Source organism: Rhinatrema bivittatum, chromosome 7 (genome assembly GCF_901001135.1).
Source record: "Rhinatrema bivittatum chromosome 7, aRhiBiv1.1, whole genome shotgun sequence".
Classification (NCBI taxonomy): domain Eukaryota; kingdom Metazoa; phylum Chordata; class Amphibia; order Gymnophiona; family Rhinatrematidae; genus Rhinatrema; species Rhinatrema bivittatum.
The window spans coordinates 150,992,953-151,017,231 of record NC_042621.1 but is presented as its reverse complement, the minus strand read 5'-3'; the positions used below and the strand labels follow the sequence as shown (position 1 = coordinate 151,017,231).

Sequence of the window (24,279 nt, the reverse complement as noted above, 5' to 3'; positions counted from 1 at the left end):
AAAACATAGATAAATAACACTTACCAAAATTAGGTGTTCAGAATAGTATAACAGGGAGCGAGTTACAGGTAGTTAAACAAGGAGCTTTAAACCTGTCAAAAGGGCGCCAAAAACATTCACGGACCAATCATATAAGGAATTAACCCACCAATCAGAGCCAAGAGCTCTTGTCCAATCAGCAGTCAGGTGAAATGAACCCATTCAATTTCTTTGTTCAGTCCTACTGGGGTGACGGTATTCAGACGGTGAATCCACCGTTGCTCACAGTGAATCAAATGGGTGTCAAAATCTCCACCCCTAGGAAGGGCGGGGACCACTTCCAACACAAAGAAGAATAAATCAGATATCGTATGAGATAAGGATACCCAATGGTCAACAAGAGGGGCCAACACCCGGGAATGTTTAATATTGGACCGGTGCTCAATCATCCTGGTCCTAATCTGTCTTCTGGTCTTCCCTATGTAAAGTTTTGCACACGGACAGCGTATAACATATATTACACCTGTAGAGCTACAGTCAGATAAACCATAAAGTGTAAAAACCTTGCCTGAAACAGGATCAGTGAAACTGGACATGACAGATGTATGCTTGCAAACTGAGCAGTTACCACATGGGGTGTGTCTGCCCGGTGTCCGTCTAGATGTACTTTGGGAAAAGTCAGACCAAATTAGAATGTCCCTTAAATTTCTGCCCCTGTGGTAGGTAAACCGTAGGGAACCCTAAAACAACTCCGAAAAGGACAGAGCCGACCAATGTCTTTGAATAATCTTAGAAATGTCATGACTAAAGGGTGTAAAGGGTAAAATACAATTCAGAGTTTTACTCGTGTCTTTTTGTGTTGGAAGAAACAGGATGTCTCTATTAACATACAGGGCTCTCTTAAAAGCTCGTTTAAGCGTCTTTGAAGGGTACCCCCTCTGACTAAACCAGGAGAACATCTCCTTAGCTTTGATCGTATACTCAGCTTTAGAGGAGCAGAGCCGCCGTAACCGGAGGAACTGGCCTGTTGGGATATTGGACTTAAGAATTTTTGGATGACAACTGTCAAATTTAAGAATGGTATTCCAATCAGTTTGTTTTCTGTAAATAGAAGTTGTAAAGAGGCCATCTTTAATCGTGACTAACATATCTAAAAATGGAATCTGAAAGTGATGCAAATTAAAACAAAACTGAAGGTGTGGGTTACAATGATTCAACCAATCAAAAAACATAAAAAACTGAATCTCGGTACCTGACCAAACCAAAAGAACATCATCTATATACCGGAACCATGCGTGTATGAACCCCTGCCAGGCAGAGGGATATATGTGGGTCTCCTCGAACCTTGCCACATATAAGCATGCCAGGCTGGGGGCCATCGTTGCCCCCATCGCCGTCCCCACGAGTAAAACTCTGAATTGTATTTTGCCCTTTACACCCTTTAGTCATGACATTTCTACGATTATTCAAAGACATTGGTCGGCTCTGTCCTTTTCGGAGTTGTTTCAGGGTTCCCTACGGTTTACCTACCGCAGGGGCAGAAATTTAAGGGACATTCTAATTCGGTCTGACTTTTCCCAAAGTACATCTAGACGGACACCGGGCAGACACACCCCATGTGGTAACTGCTCAGTTTGCAAGCATACATCTGTCATGTCCAGTTTCACTGATCCTGTTTCAGGCAAGGTTTTTACACTTTATGGTTTATCTGACTGTAGCTCTACAGGTGTAATATATGTTATACGCTGTCCGTGTGCAAAACTTTACATAGGGAAGACCAGAAGACAGATTAGGACCAGGATGAATGAGCACCGGTCCAATATTAAACATTCCCGGGTGTTGGCCCCTCTTGTTGACCATTGGGTATCCTTATCTCATACGATATCTGATTTATTCTTCTTTGTGTTGGAAGTGGTCCCCGCCCTCCCTAGGGGTGGAGATTTTGACACCCATTTGATTCACTGTGAGCAACGGTGGATTCACCGTCTGAATACCGTCACCCCAGTAGGACTGAACAAAGAAATTGAATGGGTTCATTTCACCTGACTGCTGATTGGACAAGAGCTCTTGGCTCTGATTGGTGGGTTAATACCTTATATGATTGGTCCGTGAATGTTTTTGGCGCCCTTTTGACAGGTTTAAAGCTCCTTGTTTAACTACCTGTAACGCGCTCCCTGTTATACTATTCTGAACACCTAATTTTGGTAAGTGTTATTTATCTATGTTTTCTGAATGAAGTATGGCATTGGCGTCTATTTTCTAACACAGTCCTTATTTATATGTTTTGTTTACAGCACACATTTAAACTTCTTGTGCGTCCCTCCCGATGCAGCCCCTGGCGAAACACGGGTCCGTGTCGGGGGACCCTTCTGTTTGAGAAATATGTTTATATATACAGTGGAGTTGCCGATATAAATAATAAAAACTTCCTGATATTTAAAATTGATTTGGAATTCCGGGACTGTGTAACTCTTTCTAGCACTCACTTTCTGGAGTGTATATAGCAAACAATGACAGCTGATATATAAATAATCTCAGGACTTTGCACAGCAGTATCAGAGTAATGCAGATGCTAATTTGAAGCCAGTGGGCAGGAATTAAGCTGAAGGAAAGAAGAGTTAGAGTTGATTGAATAGAATACAATTCTCTCCGCTGATTTATGAATATATTGCATAAGAAACTGGTGGGGAATGGGTAAACTGTAGACAAGTTACAGTAGCTAAATGAGAAAATAAGGGCATGAATTAGGGTTTTGGATCCAGCAGAGCTCTCTGCTTCAACGGCAGGGGAGAAGAAAAGAGGGTTCGCACTCACAAAGCGGGGAGTAGCTGGCTTGTTACGGCGGTTACTACCCCAAACCAAATGGGCCTGATACTTCACTTTCGATGCACATCCAGCATGGCTCTCTGCTTCAACGGCATGGGAGAAGACTTATACGTCACGCATATCCAGCATAGCTCCCTGCTTCAATGGCAGGGGAGAAGAAAAACAACCAATAAGGGCTAATAACATAGTCTGGGTAAAACAAATAAGCGTGGGTGCAGCTTGCTTATTGCGGCGGCTACTACCCCAAACTAATCAAGCTAGATATTTCACTTGGATGATATTTCACTTGGATGCAGCTCCATCACTGCTCTCTGCATTAAGGGTGGGGATGGAAGGGAAGTAGAACCAAGAGCTAAGAGAAACAGATAAGTATGAGAGAAAATATGTGTGAGGCTTGCTGGGCAGACTGGATGGGCCGTTTGGTCTTCTTCTGCCGTCATTTCTATGTTTCTATGAAAGCAAAAGAAATGGATGGATCTTGGCTATATGAGGGGAAAACCCAGCAAAATTAGGGTAGGAAAGAACATGTGAATAATGAAGGAGGGTTGTATATGACTACAATATAATGGGTTTGGGCACGGGCGGTTCAAGGCAATCTGCTGCCTGAGGCAAAGGATAAATGGTGCACCCCTCCCCGCCATCACCCAGTGCAGATGAAATCACCGAGGGCCAGGGCAATGGGGAGACAATGAAAGGTGAAGTGACTTGCCCAAGGTTACAAGGAATGGCAATAGGATTTGAACCCTGGCTTCCCTTGTTTGCAGCCCACTACTCTAACCACTCAGTTTTTGGGCCAGTTATTTTTGTGTTCTCAGTCTTCAGTATCCGCATTAAGGGGCGGTGAAGAAATGATATGCATCCTAGGATACTGAAGGAATTCAAAAAGAAATTTCTGATCTATTTGTTAAAATTTGTAACCTATCATTAAAATCATCCTTCGTACCTGAAGACTGGAGGGTGGCCAATGTAACCCCAATATTTAAAAAGGGCTCCAGGGGCAATCTGGGAAACTACAGACCAGTGACTCTGACTTCAGTGTCGGGAAAAATAGTGGAAACTATTCTAAAGATCAAAATCGTAGAGCATAAAGACAGACATGGTTTAATGGAAAACAGTCAACATGGATTTACCCAAGGGAATTCCTGCCTAACAAATCTGCTTCATTTTTTTTAACATGTGGATAAAGGTGAACCAGTAGATGTGGTATATTTGGATTTTCAGAAGGCATTTGACAAAGTCCCTCATGAGAGGCTTCTAAAAAAACTAAAAAGTTATGGGATAGGAGGCGATGTCCTTTCGTGGATTACAAACTGGTTAAAAGACAGGAAACAGAGAGCAGGATTAAATGGACAATTTTCCAGTGGAAAAGTGTAAACAGTGGAGTGCCTCAGGGATCTGTACTTGGACCGGCGCTTTTCAATATATTTATAAATGATCTGGAAAGGAATATGACGAGTGAGGTTATCAAATTTGTGGATGATACAAAATTATTCAGAGTAGTTAAATCACAAGTGGATTGTGATACATTACAGGAGGACCTTGCAAGACTGGAAGATTGGGCATCCAAATGACAGATGAAATTTAATGTGGACAAGTGCAAGGTGTTGCATATAGGGAAAAATAACCTTTGCTGTAGTTACACGATGTTAGGTTCCACTACTACTACCCAGGAAAAGGATCTAGGCATCATAGTAGATAATTCTTTGAAATTGTCAGCTCAGTGTGCTGCAGCAGTCAAAAAAGCAAACTGAATTTTAGGAATTATTAGGAAGGAATTGGTTAATAAAATGGAAAATGTCACAATGCCTCTGTATCGCTCCATGGTGAGACCGCACCCGAATACTGTGTACAATTCTGGTCATCGCATCTCAAAAAAAGATATAGTTTCGATGGAGAAGGTACAGAGAAGGGCAACCAAAATGATGAAGGGGGCGGAACAACTCTCCTATGAGGAAAGGCTGAAAAGGTTAGGGCTGTTCAGTATGGAGAAGAGGCGGCTGAGGGGGGATATGATAGAGGTCTTTAAAATCATGAGATGTCTTGAGCGAGTAGATGTGAATTGATTATTTACACTTTCGGATAATAGAAGGATCAGGTAGCACTCCATGAAGTTAGCAAGTAGCACATTTAAGACTAATCGGAGAAAATTCTTTTTCACTCAATGCACAATTAAGCTCTGGAATTTGTTGCCAGGGGATGTGGTTAGTGCAGTTAGTATAGCTGGGTTCAAAAAAGATTTGGATAAGTTCTTGGAGGAGAAGTCTATTAACAACTATTAATAAAATTGACTTAGGGAATGGCCTCTACTATTACTAGCATCAATAGCAGTTCTTGGTGTTTGGGTGCTTGCCAGATTCTTGTGGCCTAGTTTGGCCTCTGTTGGAAACAGGATGCTGGGTTTGTGTTATGGTTGTGAGGTGTTGGAGTGGATTCTTGGGTACTGCAGTGATGGCCACTCCCACGGGGACGAGCCCCGTGAGGAACTGCAGTACCAGGCTAGATTTCTTTGCACACAACACAGACAAGATAGTTTTATTGTACAGCAGGGTGGTAATGCCTGGGAAGCGGACAGCAGTGGTAGTCCAGGGATCCTCGGCTGAGAGGACCCATCTCACTCTGTAGTAGGTGGAGACAGCATGGAAAACAGGAACAAGTCCCGGATGTAGAGAGCTAAAGCTGTAGAGGAGATAGACTGGAATGTTAGTACTCACTGAAGTAAAAGCTGTATCTTTTGAGAGTCTTGACAGGCAGAAGTTGTAGAGTGGCAGGCACCAGGTTAGGGAGAGCAGGCCCTCGAGGAGCGAGTACCTGGGATCCCAGGATAGGCACCTGAAAGAAAGTAGAAGGACCCCCGAGGAGCGGGTACCCAAGTTAGTAGAATTACTCCAAAGGGTGAAGAGAGCTTTCCAGCGGCAGCAAGGAAGCAGCAGAGCAGCTTAGACCGGAGCAATTCCAAACCTTGCTAACTCGGTTTGTTAGCAAATGAAGGGCAGGTTAAATACCAGGATGTGCTGACGTCACTCGGAGGGGACGTCCCCGAGGTTCCCACGTAGATAAAGACGTGGGCGGCGTGTACGCGCGCACCCCTAGGAGGCCCTCAGGAAAAACTTGGCGAACACCGTCGCCGATCCAGGGACGCCGGGGAGAGCGGAACGAAGACACGGTGGCAGCCAACTTCCCAAGGCTTGAGGAGAGAGAAGGAAGAAAGGTGAGGCACAAAGGTCGAAGCCGTCTGAGACCGACGGACGCAACAGCTTGGTCTGACCCTGCATGGCAATGTTCTTATGTTTAATGGGGCGGGGCAGCCTTTGGCCGCCCCACCTCCTGGTCTAAAAACAGGACTCCTCCATTCCCTATTACCAGCCTCCCACCCTTCTCCAGGATCTGTCCCCTGGAGGGGTGAGAGTTTCATGAATGGTGGGAGTCTGTGTGCGTGACACACTCTCTCTTAGGACTGATACAAGGGTATTAGATGCCCTACACAAACCTTACCAGCCTTTCATGCCCCCTTCACTCCCCTCCCCACATAATTAAATGTATGCATTCTTTTCCATTTTTAAATTTAACTTCCCCAACCTAAAAAGGCAGATTGCATATGGAAAATAGACATTCAAAGTACAATCTTCTGAAGTAGAAATATCACTTACAACATATATATTATATAGGCATACAGTGCAAAACAAAACACACATTTTCAATAATAATAGCTTACTAGACTTAATAATCTACCTTTCTCATAGCAATCAAGGCGGATTACTGGATCCCATATGGTATTAGGCCTATGGTAAAGTGCACTGGGTGTGGACTTGGCCTACAGAAACTGAACTACAATTCCAATATAGTAAGCCTTCCATATCATAATTGCCAGCACTCAACCTATGAAAAAGTCATATTGCAAATATTATATCAGGCCCTAAACACCAATACACCTCCTATTAAGAAAACAGATTAAAGCCAGGTTGTTGTAAATCCCTACACAGAAACTGCACACTAGCAGAATACCTAAAGCCTCAGTCACACAAGCAGAGCATAGACTCTCACCAAATACAGAATAAAGAGATCATAAAGTATAAACTGAAGCATGCAGACAAGAATTGAACTGGAAATCACAAGAAGCCAAACTCTGTAAGCTATGCAAACTCAATCAAGAAATATAAAACATTAAACATACCAATAAAAAGAATGATAATTCTGCTGATAAATTCAGCTAATTAAAAACATGTATAAAAATGTTTAAAATATTACCAAACAATAAAATATTTCAAAAGAGCATATACATCACATTCAATAATTAAATTAACAAGGATAAAAAAAAAAATCTCCCACTCTCCATACCTGGGAACTTTAGATTTCCAGTCCTTCTGAGATTGTCGTAGATTGGAGGAGGGTAAACAAACTTTAACCTCTCTCACACACTTATATATACAGGTACTCTCACACACGCACACACATGTGCGCAGGCACTCTCCCTCATAGACACACACACACACATCCCCTCTCATATATACACACACACACATACACACCGTCACCCTCTCATGCACACACACACACAAGCAGACTGCCTCACACACAGCAAACACACACACGTGAGCAGGCACTCTCCCTCATAGACACACACACACACATCCCCTCTCATATATACACACACACACATACACACCGTCACCCTCTCATGCACACACACACACAAGCAGACTGCCTCACACACAGCAAACACACACACGTGAGCAGGCACTCTCCCTCATAGACACACACACACACACATCCCCTCTCATATATACACACACACACCACCACCCTCTCATGCACACACAACATACACACACACACACACACACACACACAAGCAGACTGCCTCACACACAACATACACACACACACACATAAGCAGGCTGTCCTACACACACAACATACACACACACACACAAGCAGGCTGTCCTACACACACACACAAGCAGGCTGTCCCACACACCACACACACACAAATTATGCCTTCTCCCATTCTTCCACCACCACCAACCTGGGCTCTGGCGGCGGCTCGTGGCCTCCTTTACCTTTTCTTTGACCGCCACTGGCTTGGGTTCTGGCAGCATCTCGCAGACTCTTTTTTCTTCTCAGCTGTCACTCTCCTGGGTTCTGGTGGCGTCACTTGGACTTCTCTCCCATTTCTTCAGCCAGAGCTGTAGCCAGGCAACTTGGTGCCTATGGCCAAGTGAAAATCTGCGCCCTCCCCCTTTACACAAGACATGACACCACGAGTTGGGAGATTCTGTTAAATGTTTGTATAGCAATGCCCATGGCTAGTGGGAGGGTATCAGAGGCCCTAGGAAAACTTTGTAGTCTTGCACCCCCCACCCCAACATACCCTTCTCACACACAATTAAAAATTATGCATTTATAATAACAGATTTTACAGTCCTATGAGGTAAAAATATCACAATATGTAAATTATATTTTCACTTTGATACAGCTCCAACACTGCTCTCTGCATCAATGGCGGGAGTGGAAGGAAATTAGAATAAAAAAAGCTACCAATAAGGGCCCTGAACTCAGCGGACGGAGTAACAGATAAGTATGAGAAAATAAGTGTGAAAGCTTGCTGGGCAGACTGGATGGGCCTATTAGTCTTCTTCTACCGTCATTTCTATGTTTCTATATTTACATGCACTGCTGAAGTGCCAACCAGAAAGCCATGCAAAAAAGCAAGAGACGCTTGGAATCCTTATGGTATTAGGCTACTGTAATGCGTCTTGGGCATGACCCTCAGAGAGCCACAAGAAAAAAGAATTTCTATATAAAAGTATCACTAACTGCCAGCATTCAAACAGCAACAACCCTACCTAACGGGCCGATACAGTAAAATCGCGGAAGAGCGGGCGAGCGCCCGTTATCCCGGCTCGTGCACAGGCCACTCTCCTGTGCGCGCGATACAGTATTTTAATTTATTAAAATTAGGGCCGGTGGTAAAAAGAGGCGCTAGGGTCACTAGCGCGTCCCTAGCGCCTCTTTTTTGACAGGAGCAGCGGCTGTCAGCAGGTTTGACAACCGACGCTCAGTTTTGCCGGCGTCAGTTCTCGAGCCCGCTGACAGCCACGGGTTCGGAAACCGGATGCCGGCAAAATTAAGTGTCCGGTTTTCAAGCTGCGGGCCTATTCAAATTTTTTTTTTCTATTTTTTTTTTTACTTTTTTTTTTTTTAACTTTCAGGATCTCCGACTTAATATTGCCATGATATTAAGTCAGAGGGTGCACAGAAAAGCAGTTTTTACTGCTTTTCTGTGCACTTTCCCAGTGACTGGAGAAATTAACGCACATGCTCTCTGTCACTCCCTCACATACATACACACATGCTCTCTCATGCTCTCCCACACACAGGCACACATGCTCTCTCTCACTTTCCCACACACAGGCACACATGCTCTCTCATGCTGTCCCACACACAGGCACACATGCTCTCTCATGCTCTCCCACACACAGGCACACATGCTCTCTCTCACTTTCCCACACACAGGCACACATGCTCTCTCATGCTCTCCCACACACATGCACACATGCTCTCTCATGCTCTCCCACACACAGGCACACATGCTCTCTCTCACTTTCCCACACACAGACACACATGCTCTCTCATTCTCCAACACACATGCAAACAAGCTCTCTCTTACTTTCCCTCTCATAAGCACACTGTTAGGATTAGTGTGTATGTGGGCCCTGGGCCGAGGTGAGAGATGGTACCGCCCACAGGGAGGAGCACTGTGTGCCTCACCATTGGTAGGCGAGGTCTCAGCTGACGTCAGACACACTTCAAGTCTAGAGCAGCACAAGTCTCACAGAGGTACCATGGGGTCTGTGGAATGGGGGAATCCCAAGGAGGATACCTCAGTATAGTTGGTAATGGTCCGCAGAGTGGGATGCACTGATGAGGTCTTCAGTAGAGATGGTAGTGGCCCGCAGAGCGGGGTACACCAAAGAGGGTCCTCAGCAGAGATGGTAGTGGTCCACAGAGCAGGGTACGCCGATGAGGTCCTCAGCAGAGATGGTAGTGGTCCCACAGAGCAGGGTACACCGATGAGGTCCTCAGCAGAGATGGTAGTGGTCCACAGAGCAGGGTACACCGATGAAGTCCTCAGCAGAGATGGTAGTGGTCCACAGAGCGGGGTACACCGATGAGGTCCTCAGTAGAGATGGTAATGGTCCGCAGAGCGGGTTAAACTGAGGAGGTCCTCAGCAGAGATGGTAGTGGTCCACAGAGTGGGGTACACCGATGAGGTCCTCAGTAGAGATGGTAATGGTCCGCAGAGCAGGGTACACCGATGAGGTCCTCAGCAGAGATGGTAGTGGTCCACAGAGTGGGGTACACCGATGAGGTCCTCAGTAGAGATGGTAATGATCCGCAGAGCGGGGTACTCACGGCAGGAGTACCGATGGTTCCAGGGAAGCCTCGGGGAATGGGGCAGGCAGTAGTTCTGAGCGTCAGGCCCTCCGAGGAGCGGATAGCCAGAGATGAGGAGAGGGTCCTCGAGGAATGGGTACCCAGTATGTCTCACGCCAAGGAAGCAGAAGCTGGAACGAAGGGTCCTCTGTAAGCGAGGCAGATTCAGCAATGAGGGAACACATTGCCAAGTCGTAGGCAGGCAGGGCCAGCCGGCTTAAATGTCCTGGAGGAATGACATCATCCAGAGGGGACGGCCCCAAATTTCCCACTATGATGTGCTTAAGACTGGCCCCCGCACCTAAAGGATTCCAGAGGCAAGATGGCGGTCGGCGGCGTCCTTACCGTCCCAGGAGGCCTGGGAGCGGTAGGCAGGTCGGTGATAGCTGGCAGAGGCTGCCAGTCTTCCCCACGGTGTCACAGCTATAAAGAAAGAGGTGAGCAACAGCAGCCATCTGCGACCGACGGGTGTAACACACATGTGTTCTCTCACTCTCCCACACACATGCACTCTTCTCTCACACACAAGCACACACACTTAACTCTCTCACACACAAGCATACACTCTCTCTCATTCTCCCACATACATGCAAACATGCTCTCTTAATTTCCCTCTCATAAGCACACGTTCACTCACTCTCCCAACACACATGCACTCTCTCTCACACACACATGCACTTATGTTCTCTTTCATTTTCTCGCACACATGCTCACTCTCGCTCTCTCCCACACACACATGCTCTCTGTTACTCACTTTCTCCTTGACCTAGCAGGCAGCAGCAATCTCCTTCAGCCCCCGTGGCCAAGGGAACCACTTCTGGCCACAGGGCTGCACCAGCATTGAACTGGATCTTCTGGCAGGAGTGCTTTTCCTTCTCCGAAGTAATACGGCCCCATCGAAATTGTCAGCGTGGAAAGTGTGGCCTTAGTAAATGGAAAAGTAGGGCAACCCCGCCAGAATGAGCAGTGTTGCCAGCGGGGCCGCACTGCTTTTCCACCTGTCAAGGCCGCACTTACCACGCCATCACTTTCAACAGGGCAGTGCTGCTTTTCTCTTCCATTTTTTCAGCCGCTGCCGGCTTGGGGTCCAGCGGCAACCCCTCTTCTATTCCTTCAACAACTGGCTTGGGCTCTGGCAATGGCTCACAGCACCTCTTTCATTCTTCGGCCGCCACCGTCCAGGATGGGCTCTGCCACGGCCTTGCAGGCCTCTGTTCTGGCCCTGCACAGCTGTCTTCTGGCCGTGGCAGGATGGCCCTGCCACAGCCCCACAGGTTTCTCTTCGGACTACAATGCCAGCAGCCCCTCTCTTCTTTTCTTCCGCTGAGAAGTAAAAAAAAAAAAAAAAAAAAAGGCATAATAAAGTCACGGTGAAGCGACTGTGGCAGGAAGGTTTCAGGGTCAGTTTTGCTGCCTCAAAATCTTGCTGCCTGAAGTGGTCAACTCTAGGGATGTGAATCGTGTCCTCGATCGTCTTAACGATCGATTTCGGCTGGGAGGGGGAGGGAATCGTATTGTTGCCGTTTGGGGGGGTAAAATATCGTTAAAAATCGTTAAAAATCGTTAAAAATCGAAAAATCGAAAAATCGGCACATTAAAACCCCCTAAAACCCACCCCCGACCCTTTAAATTAAATCCCCCACCAATAACTTAAATAACCTGCGGGTCCAGCGGCGGTCCGGAACGGCAGCGGTCCGGAACGGGCTCCTGCTCCTGAATCTTGTCGTCTTCAGCCGGCGCCATTTTCCAAAATGGCGCCGAAAAATGGCGGCGGCCATAGACGAAAAAGATTGGACGGCAGGAGGTCCTTCCGGACCCCCGCTGGACTTTTGGCAAGTCTCGTGGGGGTCAGGAGGCCCCCCACAAGCTGGCCAAAAGTTCCTGGAGGTCCAGCGGGGGTCAGGGAGCGATTTCCAGCCGCGAATCGTTTTCGTACGGAAAATGGCGCCGGCAGGAGATCGACTGCAGGAGGTCGTTCAGCGAGGCGCCGGAACCCTCGCTGAACGACCTCCTGCAGTCGATCTCCTGCCGGCGCCATTTTCCGTACGAAAACGATTCACGGCGGGAAATCGCTCCCTGACCCCCGCTGGACCTCCAGGAACTTTTGGCCAGCTTGTGGGGGGCCTCCTGACCCCCACGAGACTTGCCAAAAGTCCAGCGGGGGTCCGGAAGGACCTCCTGCCGTCCAATCTTTTTCGTCTATGGCCGCCGCCATTTTTCGGCGCCATTTTGGAAAATGGCGCCGGCTGAAGATGACAAGATTCAGGAGCAGGAGCCCGTTCCGGACCGCTGCCGTTCCGGACCGCCGCTGGACCCGCAGGTTATTTAAGTTATTGGTGGGGGATTTAATTTGAAGGGTCGGGGGTGGGTTTTAGGGGGTTTTAGTGTGCCGGCTCACGATTCTAACGATTTATAACGATAAATCGTTAGAATCTGTATTGTATTGTGTTCCATAACGGTTTAAGATGATATTAAAATTATCGGACGATAATTTTAATCGTCCTAAAACGATTCACATCCCTAGTCACCTCACCCTGCCTCTGCCTCTCATGACTACAGCTGGCAGAGGAAGGAGAAGAAAAGTAGTCCATGAAAAAATGTCTGTAACTTTCCAGGAAAACTTAACCTCCTTGCTTAAGCCCTGGGAACAATGCAGAGCCTCCAAAGAAAGTTATCAATTCAGGGTCCTATCAGAGGTGTAGGCAAAAAGCAAGCTAAAGCTTTTATTTGTACACAAGATACACAAAGTGATTTAAAGACCAGCACTAGCCTGCTACATTAGAAGGGAAGGAAGGAGGAAAAACCAGCAGAAGCTGGAAAGAGAAGAGCATGAAGGACAAAGGAAGGAGACCAGGCACGCAGGAGAAGAGGTGGAGAGAAAAATAGGGAAAAGGGGATAGGCAAAAAAAAAGGAAGGAATGAATAATTCATTGAAAAAAGGAGGACTGAAATGGAAAATAAATAGGAAGGAGAACAGAAAGCAGAGAGAAAAAATAGAGATAAGTGGAATAGAGGATGAACAAAAAGAAGAAAAACAGTAGAAAATAAAATCAGACAGCAAAGGTTGGAGAAATTGTATTTTCTGCCTCAGAATATTAACCAATCAATACAAAGAATTTTGGATCCAGTTCAAAGCATTATGGGTACGTCTCACATAGAGAGGATTTATGTTCTGAAATAAACTGAATTTGATTGGCTGATTTGACTTTTTCTGGTATTTATTTCCTTATCCCAGATAAGCTAATTTGGATCAGTAATATTTATTGGGTAAAAAAGAAGAAAATTAAAGGTCTCAGAAAACTGCATATTTTACAACTTTCCCCAAGGAAGACTTCCCCAGATCTCTGTGCTTGCTCACTGAGCTCAGTAATACTATCATGGGAACAAATGTCCCAAATGTATCTGCCAAAGAGTCCGGTAACTGCCCTGCAGGAGCAGGAGCGTGGGCGCAGCGCAGAAGAGGCAGCTCTCCTGGGCTCGCCAGTAAAAGAGGGGGGGGGGGGGGAGGCAGAAAGACCACGTGTTTGCACTGGGCCTGCTGCAGTCTGCATCCTTCTCCTCCCTGCAGCACTTGAAAGGGCCACTTCCTGTGTAACAGGACACGTGTGTCAGCGGGGAGAGGAAAGGACTTAAAAATAGGCCGCTGCAAAGGCCGTGTGATTGTTGGTGGGTTACACCCCCTGCTGAATCTGCTGCCTCTGGGAGAATCGAGATCAGTCCTGATTCAAGAGATGAGTGAAAAAAATAAAAAAAAAAGAAAGGGAGAGGGGGAGGAGTGGGGGATTGAGCTGGAGAAAGAGAAGACGTGTCCAAGGATCAATGCGAGGGAGGGAAGGAAAAAAAAGAAAAGCCGAGATCAAGCTAAGGGGAAAGGAAAGAGAAGATCGGTCAAAGGACCGAGCTGGAGGGAGGGAAGGAGAGAGAGGACTGTCACTATGCTGAGCCCACTCCCTCCCTATAATGCTCATGCTGCAGCTGACCCTAATGGCATTACTCAGCATTCTGATAGGGAAGGGGGAAAATAAGAGAAACAGTTTGCTTCAGCAAAGGGTCCATCTATGGACAGATAATTGGAGACATTTTGTACCACTGCTAGCTTGCTAAATATTATTATTCTCACCTTTGACTCACAGCATTGCAAGTGTTTACAAATCTGATGTACATGAGAGATCCAAGACTGGCTTTTACATATTCAGAACGAGTAGAGACCCATATAAAGTGATGACAAAAAGACAGATTTAGGGATGGATATATTTATTTATTTAGCCATTTGATATACCATCGCTCCAAATAATACATTGACAAGTACATTGATTTAATGAGTTCAAACAACATACAATTTTAAAATTGACACATACTTGGGATAAGGTATTTAGTTCAGGGAATAGGATCTTAATAACTTTGTCCTTGAGGGTGCATGCTCTGCATTCAGGTGATTTTAAGTTAGGTTATAGGCATTTTGAAATAACCATGTTTTTAGGTACTGTTTGAATTTCTTTGATTCTGGGGTCAATCTTAGATAATCGGGTAGAGAGTTCCATAGCATTAGACTAACTATGGAGAACATGCAATTTCTTATTTTTGTTAGGGGAGTATTCTGTAATGATGGCACAGCTAGTAGTCCTTTATTTTGAGATCTTAATGATCTCTGTGGCCCGTATGATTGTAGAACTACATCTACCAAACCAGAGTTGTTAGAATAGATGGTAGAGTGTATTAATGTTAGGACTTTCTGGTTGATGCAGGATTGTACAAGTAGCCAATGAAGAGCTATCAGTGAATGTGATATGTGATTGTATTTCCTTGAACCAGTTAAGAGTCTAGCTGTGGCAATTTGTAATAGTTGTAGTTTTTTAGAGGACAGTTGGGAACTCCGAGTAGAAGTGAGTTACAGTAGTCTAAGTTTGAGAAGATGAGGGTCTGCAGGACTGTGTGGAAGTCTGCATGAGTTAGCAATGGTTTCAGTCTTTGTAGTAAGCGCTGTTTGGCATATCCTGATTTGATTAATTTATTTACATGCTTTTCCATTGACAGGTTCTCATCAATTTGTATATCTAAGTCCTGTACTTGGTCTGAGGGTATGATGTTGAAGTTACCCAAGTCAAGTGTTTGAGGAGTCACTATAGTTAGATTTCTTCTCAGTAGAATGATTTCAGTTTTATTAGTGTTTAGAGTCAAGTTTAAGTTTGGATAATTTATGTTGTATAGCCTTCATGTGTTTCCCTAGAGTTAGAGTCTTGCATTTTCAATAGAATTGGAGCATGGCATATAGAACTAAATGTCATTGGTGTATAGGTAGAAGGCGATTCCTAGATCAGAATGAAATCTACATAGAGGAAGCATATAGATGTTGAATAAAGTTGCCAAAAGAGCTGAACCCAAGGGGACACCTGCATTAATCGGGAATGTGGAAGACATGTGATTGGCCAGTTTGACTTGGAATGATCTTTTTGATAGGAATGAGGAGAACCACTTCATTACATTGCTGTCAATTCTGGTACTTCTCAACTGCTGGCATAGTAGGATGTGTGTGTCGGCTGTTGGGGGGAGGGGTGGAGGAAGATGAAGAGCAGTGTGATACATCTAAGTATTACAACAAAAGTAGTGTTATTCCCAGCCAAATATACAAAGCAAATTGGAAGTCAACAAAGATATATATAGATGGCCTGCAAATTCTGAGGCTTACACACAGTGTACTGTAGATATTTTTAGTGAACACTCAAAAGTCAATTTTAGAATAACGTGTCACTCTGCATTTCTGCAGGTACAGGGTGGCTCAGAAGCCAGTTTACCAGGTGAAGCAGAAAATTTTAACCTCCTTGGAATGGAAATGTTGTCCTGGGCACACAGGAACAACCTGTGAACAGAATGGTAAGGAAGAAAATCAATATTTAATGTCATCTTCAAAGATGCTCTCAAAAATACAGTTCTCAGACATGTTTTCCTTCTTCAGTTTACTAACAAAGAGATGAGATCCATGTGATCAGCTGACAAAGAGATACACTTAGGGACCTGTGCACTAAAACTCACATTAAAACTCTTTTAGTCTATATGTGCTAAAGATTTAATATGCAGGATAAAACATGCACATTAAAACTCAGCTTTATTAGCACCTGAACACGATTAGGGTACAGGCTAACCCATAAAACTGTAGCTATTGTGTTCTAATAGCATCTGTGAGCTACATAGTCTATACATACTGAACTGATCATTACACAGTCCTCTTTTCTAAGGGTGGAACCTTGAAAAATGTCATTGCATTTTCATTTTCGGATCCATCCCTGGATTGTTTTGTTCTTTTGTTTACTAGCTTTTGTTTTATTAAAAAAAAAAAAAAAAAAAAAACTAGAAACTTCTCCAACCCTTCCCATTTATTAAAATATGAAGCGCCCCTTCCTGCACACAGAACCCCACCCCCACCCCAGGACTCACCAAAAATCCCTGGTGGTCTAGTAGGGGGCCCAGGACTGACTTCTTGCTGCCGAGAAGGTGGCTGCCATTAGTCAAAATGGCACCGGCCAACCTTTGCCCCTACCACGTGACAGGGGTTACTGATGCCATTGACTAATTGCAGTCACTGGTCGCTCCCGGGCCCTCCACTAGAACAGGGAGTTTTGGTGAATCCTGCGGTGGGGGGGGGGGGGGTAGGAAGATGGGTGGGCTCTATATTTTAATAAATGGGAAGAGCTGGGGGGGGTTCTGGAGGGTTTGGTTTTTTTTAAACATGCTTTTTAAAACCCTCCCAAAATAAAGATCGGAAAAAACCACATGAAATTTTGTGGGTTTTCCTATCAGTTCTTTTTTTTTATTCCTGAAATGCAACGAAATAGGAAATATCATCTTTATTTCCTATTTCGTTGCAATTGACTGCACACCCCTACTCTATTTTCTAATGGCTCAGCTCCCTTGCTGCAAACCTATATAGAACTAAGCCTGGCACATGGGGCTGGTTGTCAATGCTGAGGGCAGAAGCAGGAGAGCATCTGGACCACAAAATAGAAGGTGAAAGAAAAGGAGAGATTGCCAGGAGAAAAATAATCAGACCAAAATCAGGTGTCTCGGAAGTCTACCAAGGAGACAGCAGAGAAAACCTTGGCCAGCCTGACACATCGCATTGATACTAGGGAGGGAAATCTGCCAGCCCAGGCTCAGAAGGACAGAGGTATCTAATCAACCCCCCTCTACAAACACCCTGAAGTATTAAAGCAACAGCAGCGCAATGACAGCAGAAGCCATGAAAGCAAGTGCAGGCGACCAACAGCACCTCCAATGTGTGACCCATCCCTCGCAAATACTCCCAACCCCTTCTGTGGCATCCACTCCATCCATGCCACACAGGACCGGTCCTCTCAAAAGGCCACAGAAGAGAGATGGAGACCTCCAGGCTTGGGTGGAAAGAGGCTACCTCATGTTTTAATTTATTTAAAAAACGTATATACTGCCCCATAAGCAAAATCATCAGAGCGGTTTACAATAAAAACATCCATTAAAATATATATATAAACATAAAAACATGAGCTTCCCACTCCATGCTTTCAGTGAGAGACTTACAGCTCAACTGCTATAGTGGTCTTGCCACTGCAACACTGATTTCACAAACTGTTCCTGTCACCTGAGGTCATGCAGGACATAGAAGACATGCAGCGCAACGCTTCAGCACAGTCATGGTGCTTGAATGGGACTTCTGGAATAAGGGCCTTTATTTTCAGTGGTTACCACACTGAGCCTTCTGCTTTGTGCAGCGCTCAACAATGTTTGAAAAACTGTTGTAAAATCTTCAGTATGAAAATACATTTTCAGGTCCAAATAAATGTGAAATTCATTTGGAAGTGCTCAAGTATATGCTGGTTCCTCTCCAGTCTTGCTCTCTCTCTCTCGCTCCTCTATTTCTTCCCATCTTCCATTTCATGCCTCCCACAATATCTCCAGTTCTAAGAGACCCATCTCCCCCATCACTTAGCCCCAGTGCATGCTGTTAGCTGAGCCCTTGAAATAGTGAGATGAAAACTTAACACCTGCTCTGAAGTGGGTATTAGATTAAGGCCTTAGCATGTATGTATGTGCTCAATAGATCCTGGAGGATAACCTGCTAGTTAGAGTATACCTGCTAAATCTTCATTTGCATATGATGTTTCTTCATGCATATATGTGCTCATTTTAGAATATAGATGCTAATATCTTCTAAGGCTGATTTAAATGCATGCTGTGCCTTAGGGCATAAAGTGCTATTTAGTGTACATGCGAAACAGCTTTAACAGGCCCCCTATGTTTTACTTTTGATAGTGATGTGAATTATTTGCCCCTTAATAATTAGATTCAGGCCACTAACATTTTTACAAAAAAAAAATCACTGAAAGACTATCATCTGTAACAACTACAAAAGCTGCCTACCAATAAAACATATAAAACATCTAGGATTCTGCATTTTCAGTACCAAACAGGACCAACCCATCTGAAACTGAGAGCAAATATTTTATATCCACTAAATCTAAGTATTCACTAGTCTATTTTTTGACATTCTTTTTTCAATTTTTATTTTATTATAACTAAAATTGATTAATCAATTCTTATATTTAGGAAGCAGAGAATGAAAATCAGGAAGTCTGCAAATTTACTCTTTCACAATTTTGATCTATTTTGATAGTTTATTTTACAGCAGGTAGAGACAAGCAATGTTCCATCAGAGCTGTACTCAAACCAGAATCAGCTACTCATCTACTTTGTGGTATCATTGCAGCAGTTTTTCCTTTTGAACCACTCAGAGCAAGGTAGTCATGCACACAACCTGTAGGCTCTGCATAATTCAAACCATTGCAGCAGTGAAACACAGTAGATAAGTGACCCCAGGTAGGAGGATTACACATAGGGGCAGATTTTATAAATCTGCGCACACGCATACTTTTGTTCGCGCACCAGGTGCGAACAAGAGTATGCAGGATTTCAATAGATGCGCTCGTATCCATTAAAATCCAGGGTCGGCGCGCGCAAGACTGCCCAAAATCGGCATCCTGCGTGCACCGAGCCGTGCAGCCTGCCTCCGTTCCCTCCGAGGCCGCTCCGAAATCGGAGCGGCCTCGGAGGGAACTTTCCTTCGCCCTCCCCCAACCTTCCCCTACCTAACCCACCCCCCCCCCCCACCTCTATCACGAAAGTTATGCCTGCTCGAAGCAGGCATAACTTTGCGCGCGCCAGGCCGGCTGCCGCGCTCCATGTTCCGGTCCGAGGGCTGGTCCGGAGGCCGCCGCCACGCCCCCAGAACGCCCCCGGGCCGAAACCATGCCCACGGCGCCGCCCCCGGATGACGCGCTGAACGCGTCACACCCCCTCGACATGCCCTCGATGACGCGTGGATCGTGTCACGCCCCCCCGACACGCCCCCCCCCCAGGAAAGCCCCTGGACTTACGCGCATCCCGGGGCTTTGCGCGCGCCGGAAGCCTATGCAACATAGGCTCGGCGTGCGCAGGGGGTGTTTAAGGCCAGGTTTTCAGGGGGTACGCGTGTACCCCTTTGAAAATCCGGCCCTAAGCTTAGAGGGAACATCAGTCACAAACCTGCAAATAAAAATAAAGTTAAAATGAAGCAACCATTTATAATTAAAACGGTAATCTACTGAAAGTTCTTATCTGGAAGTAAAATAATTTTTACCTCACCCAAAAGATGCTTAGGGAAAGGAGCAACCATAATTCCCTCAGATTGAAGTTTCAGAGATGAGACCCTGTTCTCCGTGTGTAATATGTAAATTCTTTTTGGTGGACTTTAAAGGGTGGGAAATGACCATAGAACATGAAATGCCATTTCTGATGTCATGTATGACTTAGAACTTTAAGTATCAAACACAAAACCCTGATTCTGTCCTCTGCAGTTCATTGATGTGGCTGTTGATATATTCATATATCTGAGGTGAACCTTGCCAATGTGTTATGCAGTAGCTGTAGCCAAGGATACTTTTACATGGGCTTCCTAATTATGGAGCATTGACGCAAACTAACCAAGAGATAAAGGCATGTCTTTACATCTTATCTGAAAGCAAAAGGGGAATAAATCTACAAAGCAACAAATCTTTTATAACAGATAAAAATATTACTGACTTTAATAAAAAAAATGAGGGAACACTGTATATGTGTATTAAAATTTCCTGTCAATAGCTGCCAGGGAATTTGATATGTTTAAATCTATGGGCAAAACATGGATACAATTATGTAATTCAGTCAATCAAAACAATCATAATTTCAGCACAAATTGGGCAGGATTTTAAAAGGGTTACGCGCATAAGGTAACTACTGCCCAGAGGCAGTAGTAACTTTTCGAATAAAGGTAGGGGGGGGGGTGGTTTAGGTAGGGGACGGGAGGGGGACGGTGCGGGGGGGTGGAAGGAAAGTTCCCTTCGAGGCCGCTCCGATTTCGGAGCGGCCTCAGAGGGAACAGGCAGCGCCCACAGGGCTCGGCGCACGCAAGGGGGTGCACAAATGTGCACCCCCTTGCGTGCGCCGACCCCGGATTTTATAAGATACATGCGGCTACGCGCGTATCTTATAAAATCCAGCGTACTTTTGTTTGCGCCTGGTGTGCGAACAAAAGTACGCGCGCGCGTAGATTTATAAAATCTACCCCATTATGTTTATGTTGGGTAAGGTGCTAGAAGGTAATGGTGTTAAGGTATGTCTATAGTTTCTGAGATTCCATGTGTAGCCCTGGGCCACATTTTATGACCCAGAGAACTGTGACCCTCCTGGGCCCAATATTCAAAGCGCATTCAGCACTATTTAGTCAGATAAGCAGGATTTATGTGGCTAAGTAGTGGTTGCTGAATAAGTCGTTATGTTCAGTAGCCACCAAGTAGCCATATAAGTCCCTTATATGGCTAAAAGGGGCATGCACAAAAAAAAATAGATGTGTATTGGGTAGATCGGGGGTGGAGCAAGTTAGCCATATCATTTATACAGTTAGCTACCGATATTCAGAATTAGCAGCATAATTATCCTTGTAAGTTTAGACGTGCCATAGAGCAGGTCTAAACTTAGCTGGGTAAACTCATCCAGCTAAGTGCATAAACATACGTCTATATTCAGTGGCTTCGCCATGCCGCTGAATATACATCGTAACTTAGCCGGATAAGTTCTAACTGGTTAAGTTAGTTACACGGCCAGCTTTGAATATCTACTTGCCTATATTTTAAGCTCCAGGGGTAGTGTTCCAAGGCATGGTCTGAGCAGGCTCTTGGGGGAGCTATTCAATGTGCTGTGCATGTCGAGGCAGCTTATGTTCTGTGCAGCTGAATGTGAAGGAGCAGAGAGAGACAGAGAATCTCCTGAAAGCCTGGCACAGGATGAAATGCCAGGCAACCGGCGAAGCTGCTAACTCCTGGCAGGACTATGAGACCCATTTCCAGGCAGGAGGAAACATGGGACTATGAGTAGTAAAGGGGATTCTCCTATAGTGCAGAATGGACTCCCGAAGTCAATTCTCAGCATGAGGAAGAGTTGTTGATGTAAAGAGGAGCGGGATCCAAACATCTCAAGATAGATAAGAATAAACACACTTCAGTCTTCTTGTGTTTCTCTATAGGGGAGAATAATTAGAAAAGTAAAAGGACATTTTAGGTCTCTCTGTTGAAATATGAATTTTAAGTCCAAATAGCATAAATATAATTGTGAACTCTATATGCTCATTGCTACCTGTGGAAGCAGCAGATAAATAATTCCCTTGTAAATAAAGTCAAATCAGTGTTGGAATGACAATTTGGGAATTATATGCTATTAATTCCAGGTCCTGACCACAATGAACGTGCACTGCCAAAGAGACAAGTGGTCATCCTTGACTAGGGTTTTCACCTGCGGCCCACTACAGCAGCTGCTATGCTATTTACTCTAGTCTAAGACTCTTCAGGACATTCCCAGGATTTTATGGTTACATAAAATGGTGCCAAAGCAAGGATCATGTAAAAATGGAGACGTATAGGACTATTCTACATGTTTCTGGCACCTGTACTTAAAAGTTTTGCCCCACTGCAAAAATTACACCAAACATTAAAGAAAACATCCCATTATTTTTAAAGGAGAAAATACTTGTGCAAAACTTTCATAGACGAACCCTTATGCTGCTTTCTTTTTTCATTTGTCTGTCAGTATTGGGCAAAAATCTCTGTGCAAAAAGCATATTAGAAAATCGACGTGACCAAAGGAGGAAAATTAAAACAAAACAAAAATAAGCAATCGCTATATAACCTAAATTATCCAGTACGGTAGATAGGAATGTATTGCTAGCATAGCTCTTATTATGCGGCCTATTCAACTCTCAATTACAGATCCTAATGCTGTTCATGTTCCAGCCAGTCCAGCAGCAGGCACGGACGGTGAGCAGGAAAGGCCTTCCACGTATGGTACGTTCTTGAACTTTGATGGTTTATTCAATGAAGCTCTGTAAGTATCCAAATTGGATAATGATTTTTAACAAGTCAGTGTCATTGACAGTAAACATTGCCAAGTACTATATTTTATCACTACATGGGAATCAAATTGATGGACTGACACGCACATCTATCTTCCTTGATTCCTATTGCAGTGTTGCTTGTTGTCGTGTGAAAGTAAAACTCTGTGACCTCCATTATCCTATCCACATATGGTAATTTTGCAAGATAAATGGGCCTTTCAGTGGTTTTCAGGTTAAAAAATGGCCTCACTATTTTCTGAGTGTTTTATTGAATTTTAATCAGTATAGGCTCAATTCATCCAAAATTCTTTGGCCTCCAAAATACAAAAAATAAATATAAACTCAAATAGCAACTGTCATAAAAATAGGTATTTAGAAGCTATTCACCACCAATAAAAGACATTTGGAGAACAAAGAAGGATAAATGCTCTATTAATGCTGTTTACTATACCCACAGGCTTATCCCCCCAAAATATTCATCCAAATTAAAATGTACATTTTATTCAATTCCAGCAGCCTCAAACTCCCTGTTGAGGTTGGTATAAGTCCAGGCTAAGATGCTACTCCTGGGCTGATTTATCCTGGATCCAGAGGTCACATCTCAAATCCAGTCACTGACGGTAAACTTCCATTTTAAGTCCAATATGTTATTTACCAGGATCCCCGAGTGGGGGAAAGATCGTTTTCAAGGCCCTGTGCATTGTAAATGCTTATCTCCCAGTTCCAAGTCATTGTATTCAGCAGTGATAATAACAGCACTGAAGAGTGTTAAATACAAGAGACAGTAAAAAGCACACTGGAAGCAGACGATTTCTAGCATTGCTTTTACATAATCTTTACAGCTGTTTGATTCACTTACTGATGTTCCAAGTGCTTCTAAATCAATTTCTTATAGTTTTGTATAAAATTTAATGTAGTAAAGACTTTATATTAAATTATAAAATTTATGAATCGCTTTCAGTCTTTAATTTGACATTTCTCCCATCCCATTAACATAGGGCAAGTTTAGTGCTTTTCTCCCACTATAGGTGAAATATTAAAGATGAAATCCATTTGAACACACAGTCCCTTATGGATTGGTGGAGGGAGTTACACAAACTTTATCCTCTCTCTCTCACACTCAAACACACACATGCTTCACAGGCCATCTCATACACACACACACAAATAAATGCAGACTCTCATACACACACACACACACACACATCCATAGAAGCTCTCTGTCACATATACACATGCACACAGGCACTCACTCACACTCTCTCTCACACATACACACAGGTTTACTCACACCCCCTCTCTCTAGTGCACAAGTGCATACAGGCTCACACACATGTACTACATTACTCACATCTCCTCCCTCCCTTACACACACACACACACATACATAATCACACAGGCATTCATTCACACTCTCATGCACAGGAACTATCAAACTCATTTAAACATGCATACAGGCTCTCTCATACACACCCCTCTCTCTCTCTCCCACACTCACGCATGCATACAGGCTCTCTCATACACACCCCTCTCTCTCTCCCATATACACACATGCATACAGGCTCTCTGAAACACATCCTTTCATGCATATACACATGCAGGCTCTCACT

General features: G+C 44.5%; 1 protein-coding gene across 3 annotated transcripts in view; it reads left to right on the top strand.

The window, feature by feature from the left end:
• MMRN2 (multimerin 2) overlaps window positions 1–24,279 on the top strand; it is a 113,477-nt gene that overhangs the window by 55,923 nt on the left and 33,275 nt on the right. For 2 of the 3 annotated variants that reach the window (XM_029609336.1, XM_029609338.1), the window contains exons 3-4: window positions 16,004–16,110; window positions 22,545–22,619. In XM_029609336.1, coding sequence (XP_029465196.1) covers window positions 16,004–16,110; window positions 22,545–22,619 — 182 coding nt within the window. The remainder of the gene's footprint in view (window positions 1–16,003; window positions 16,111–22,544; window positions 22,620–24,279) is intronic. The other variant, XM_029609337.1, reaches the window with a different exon arrangement.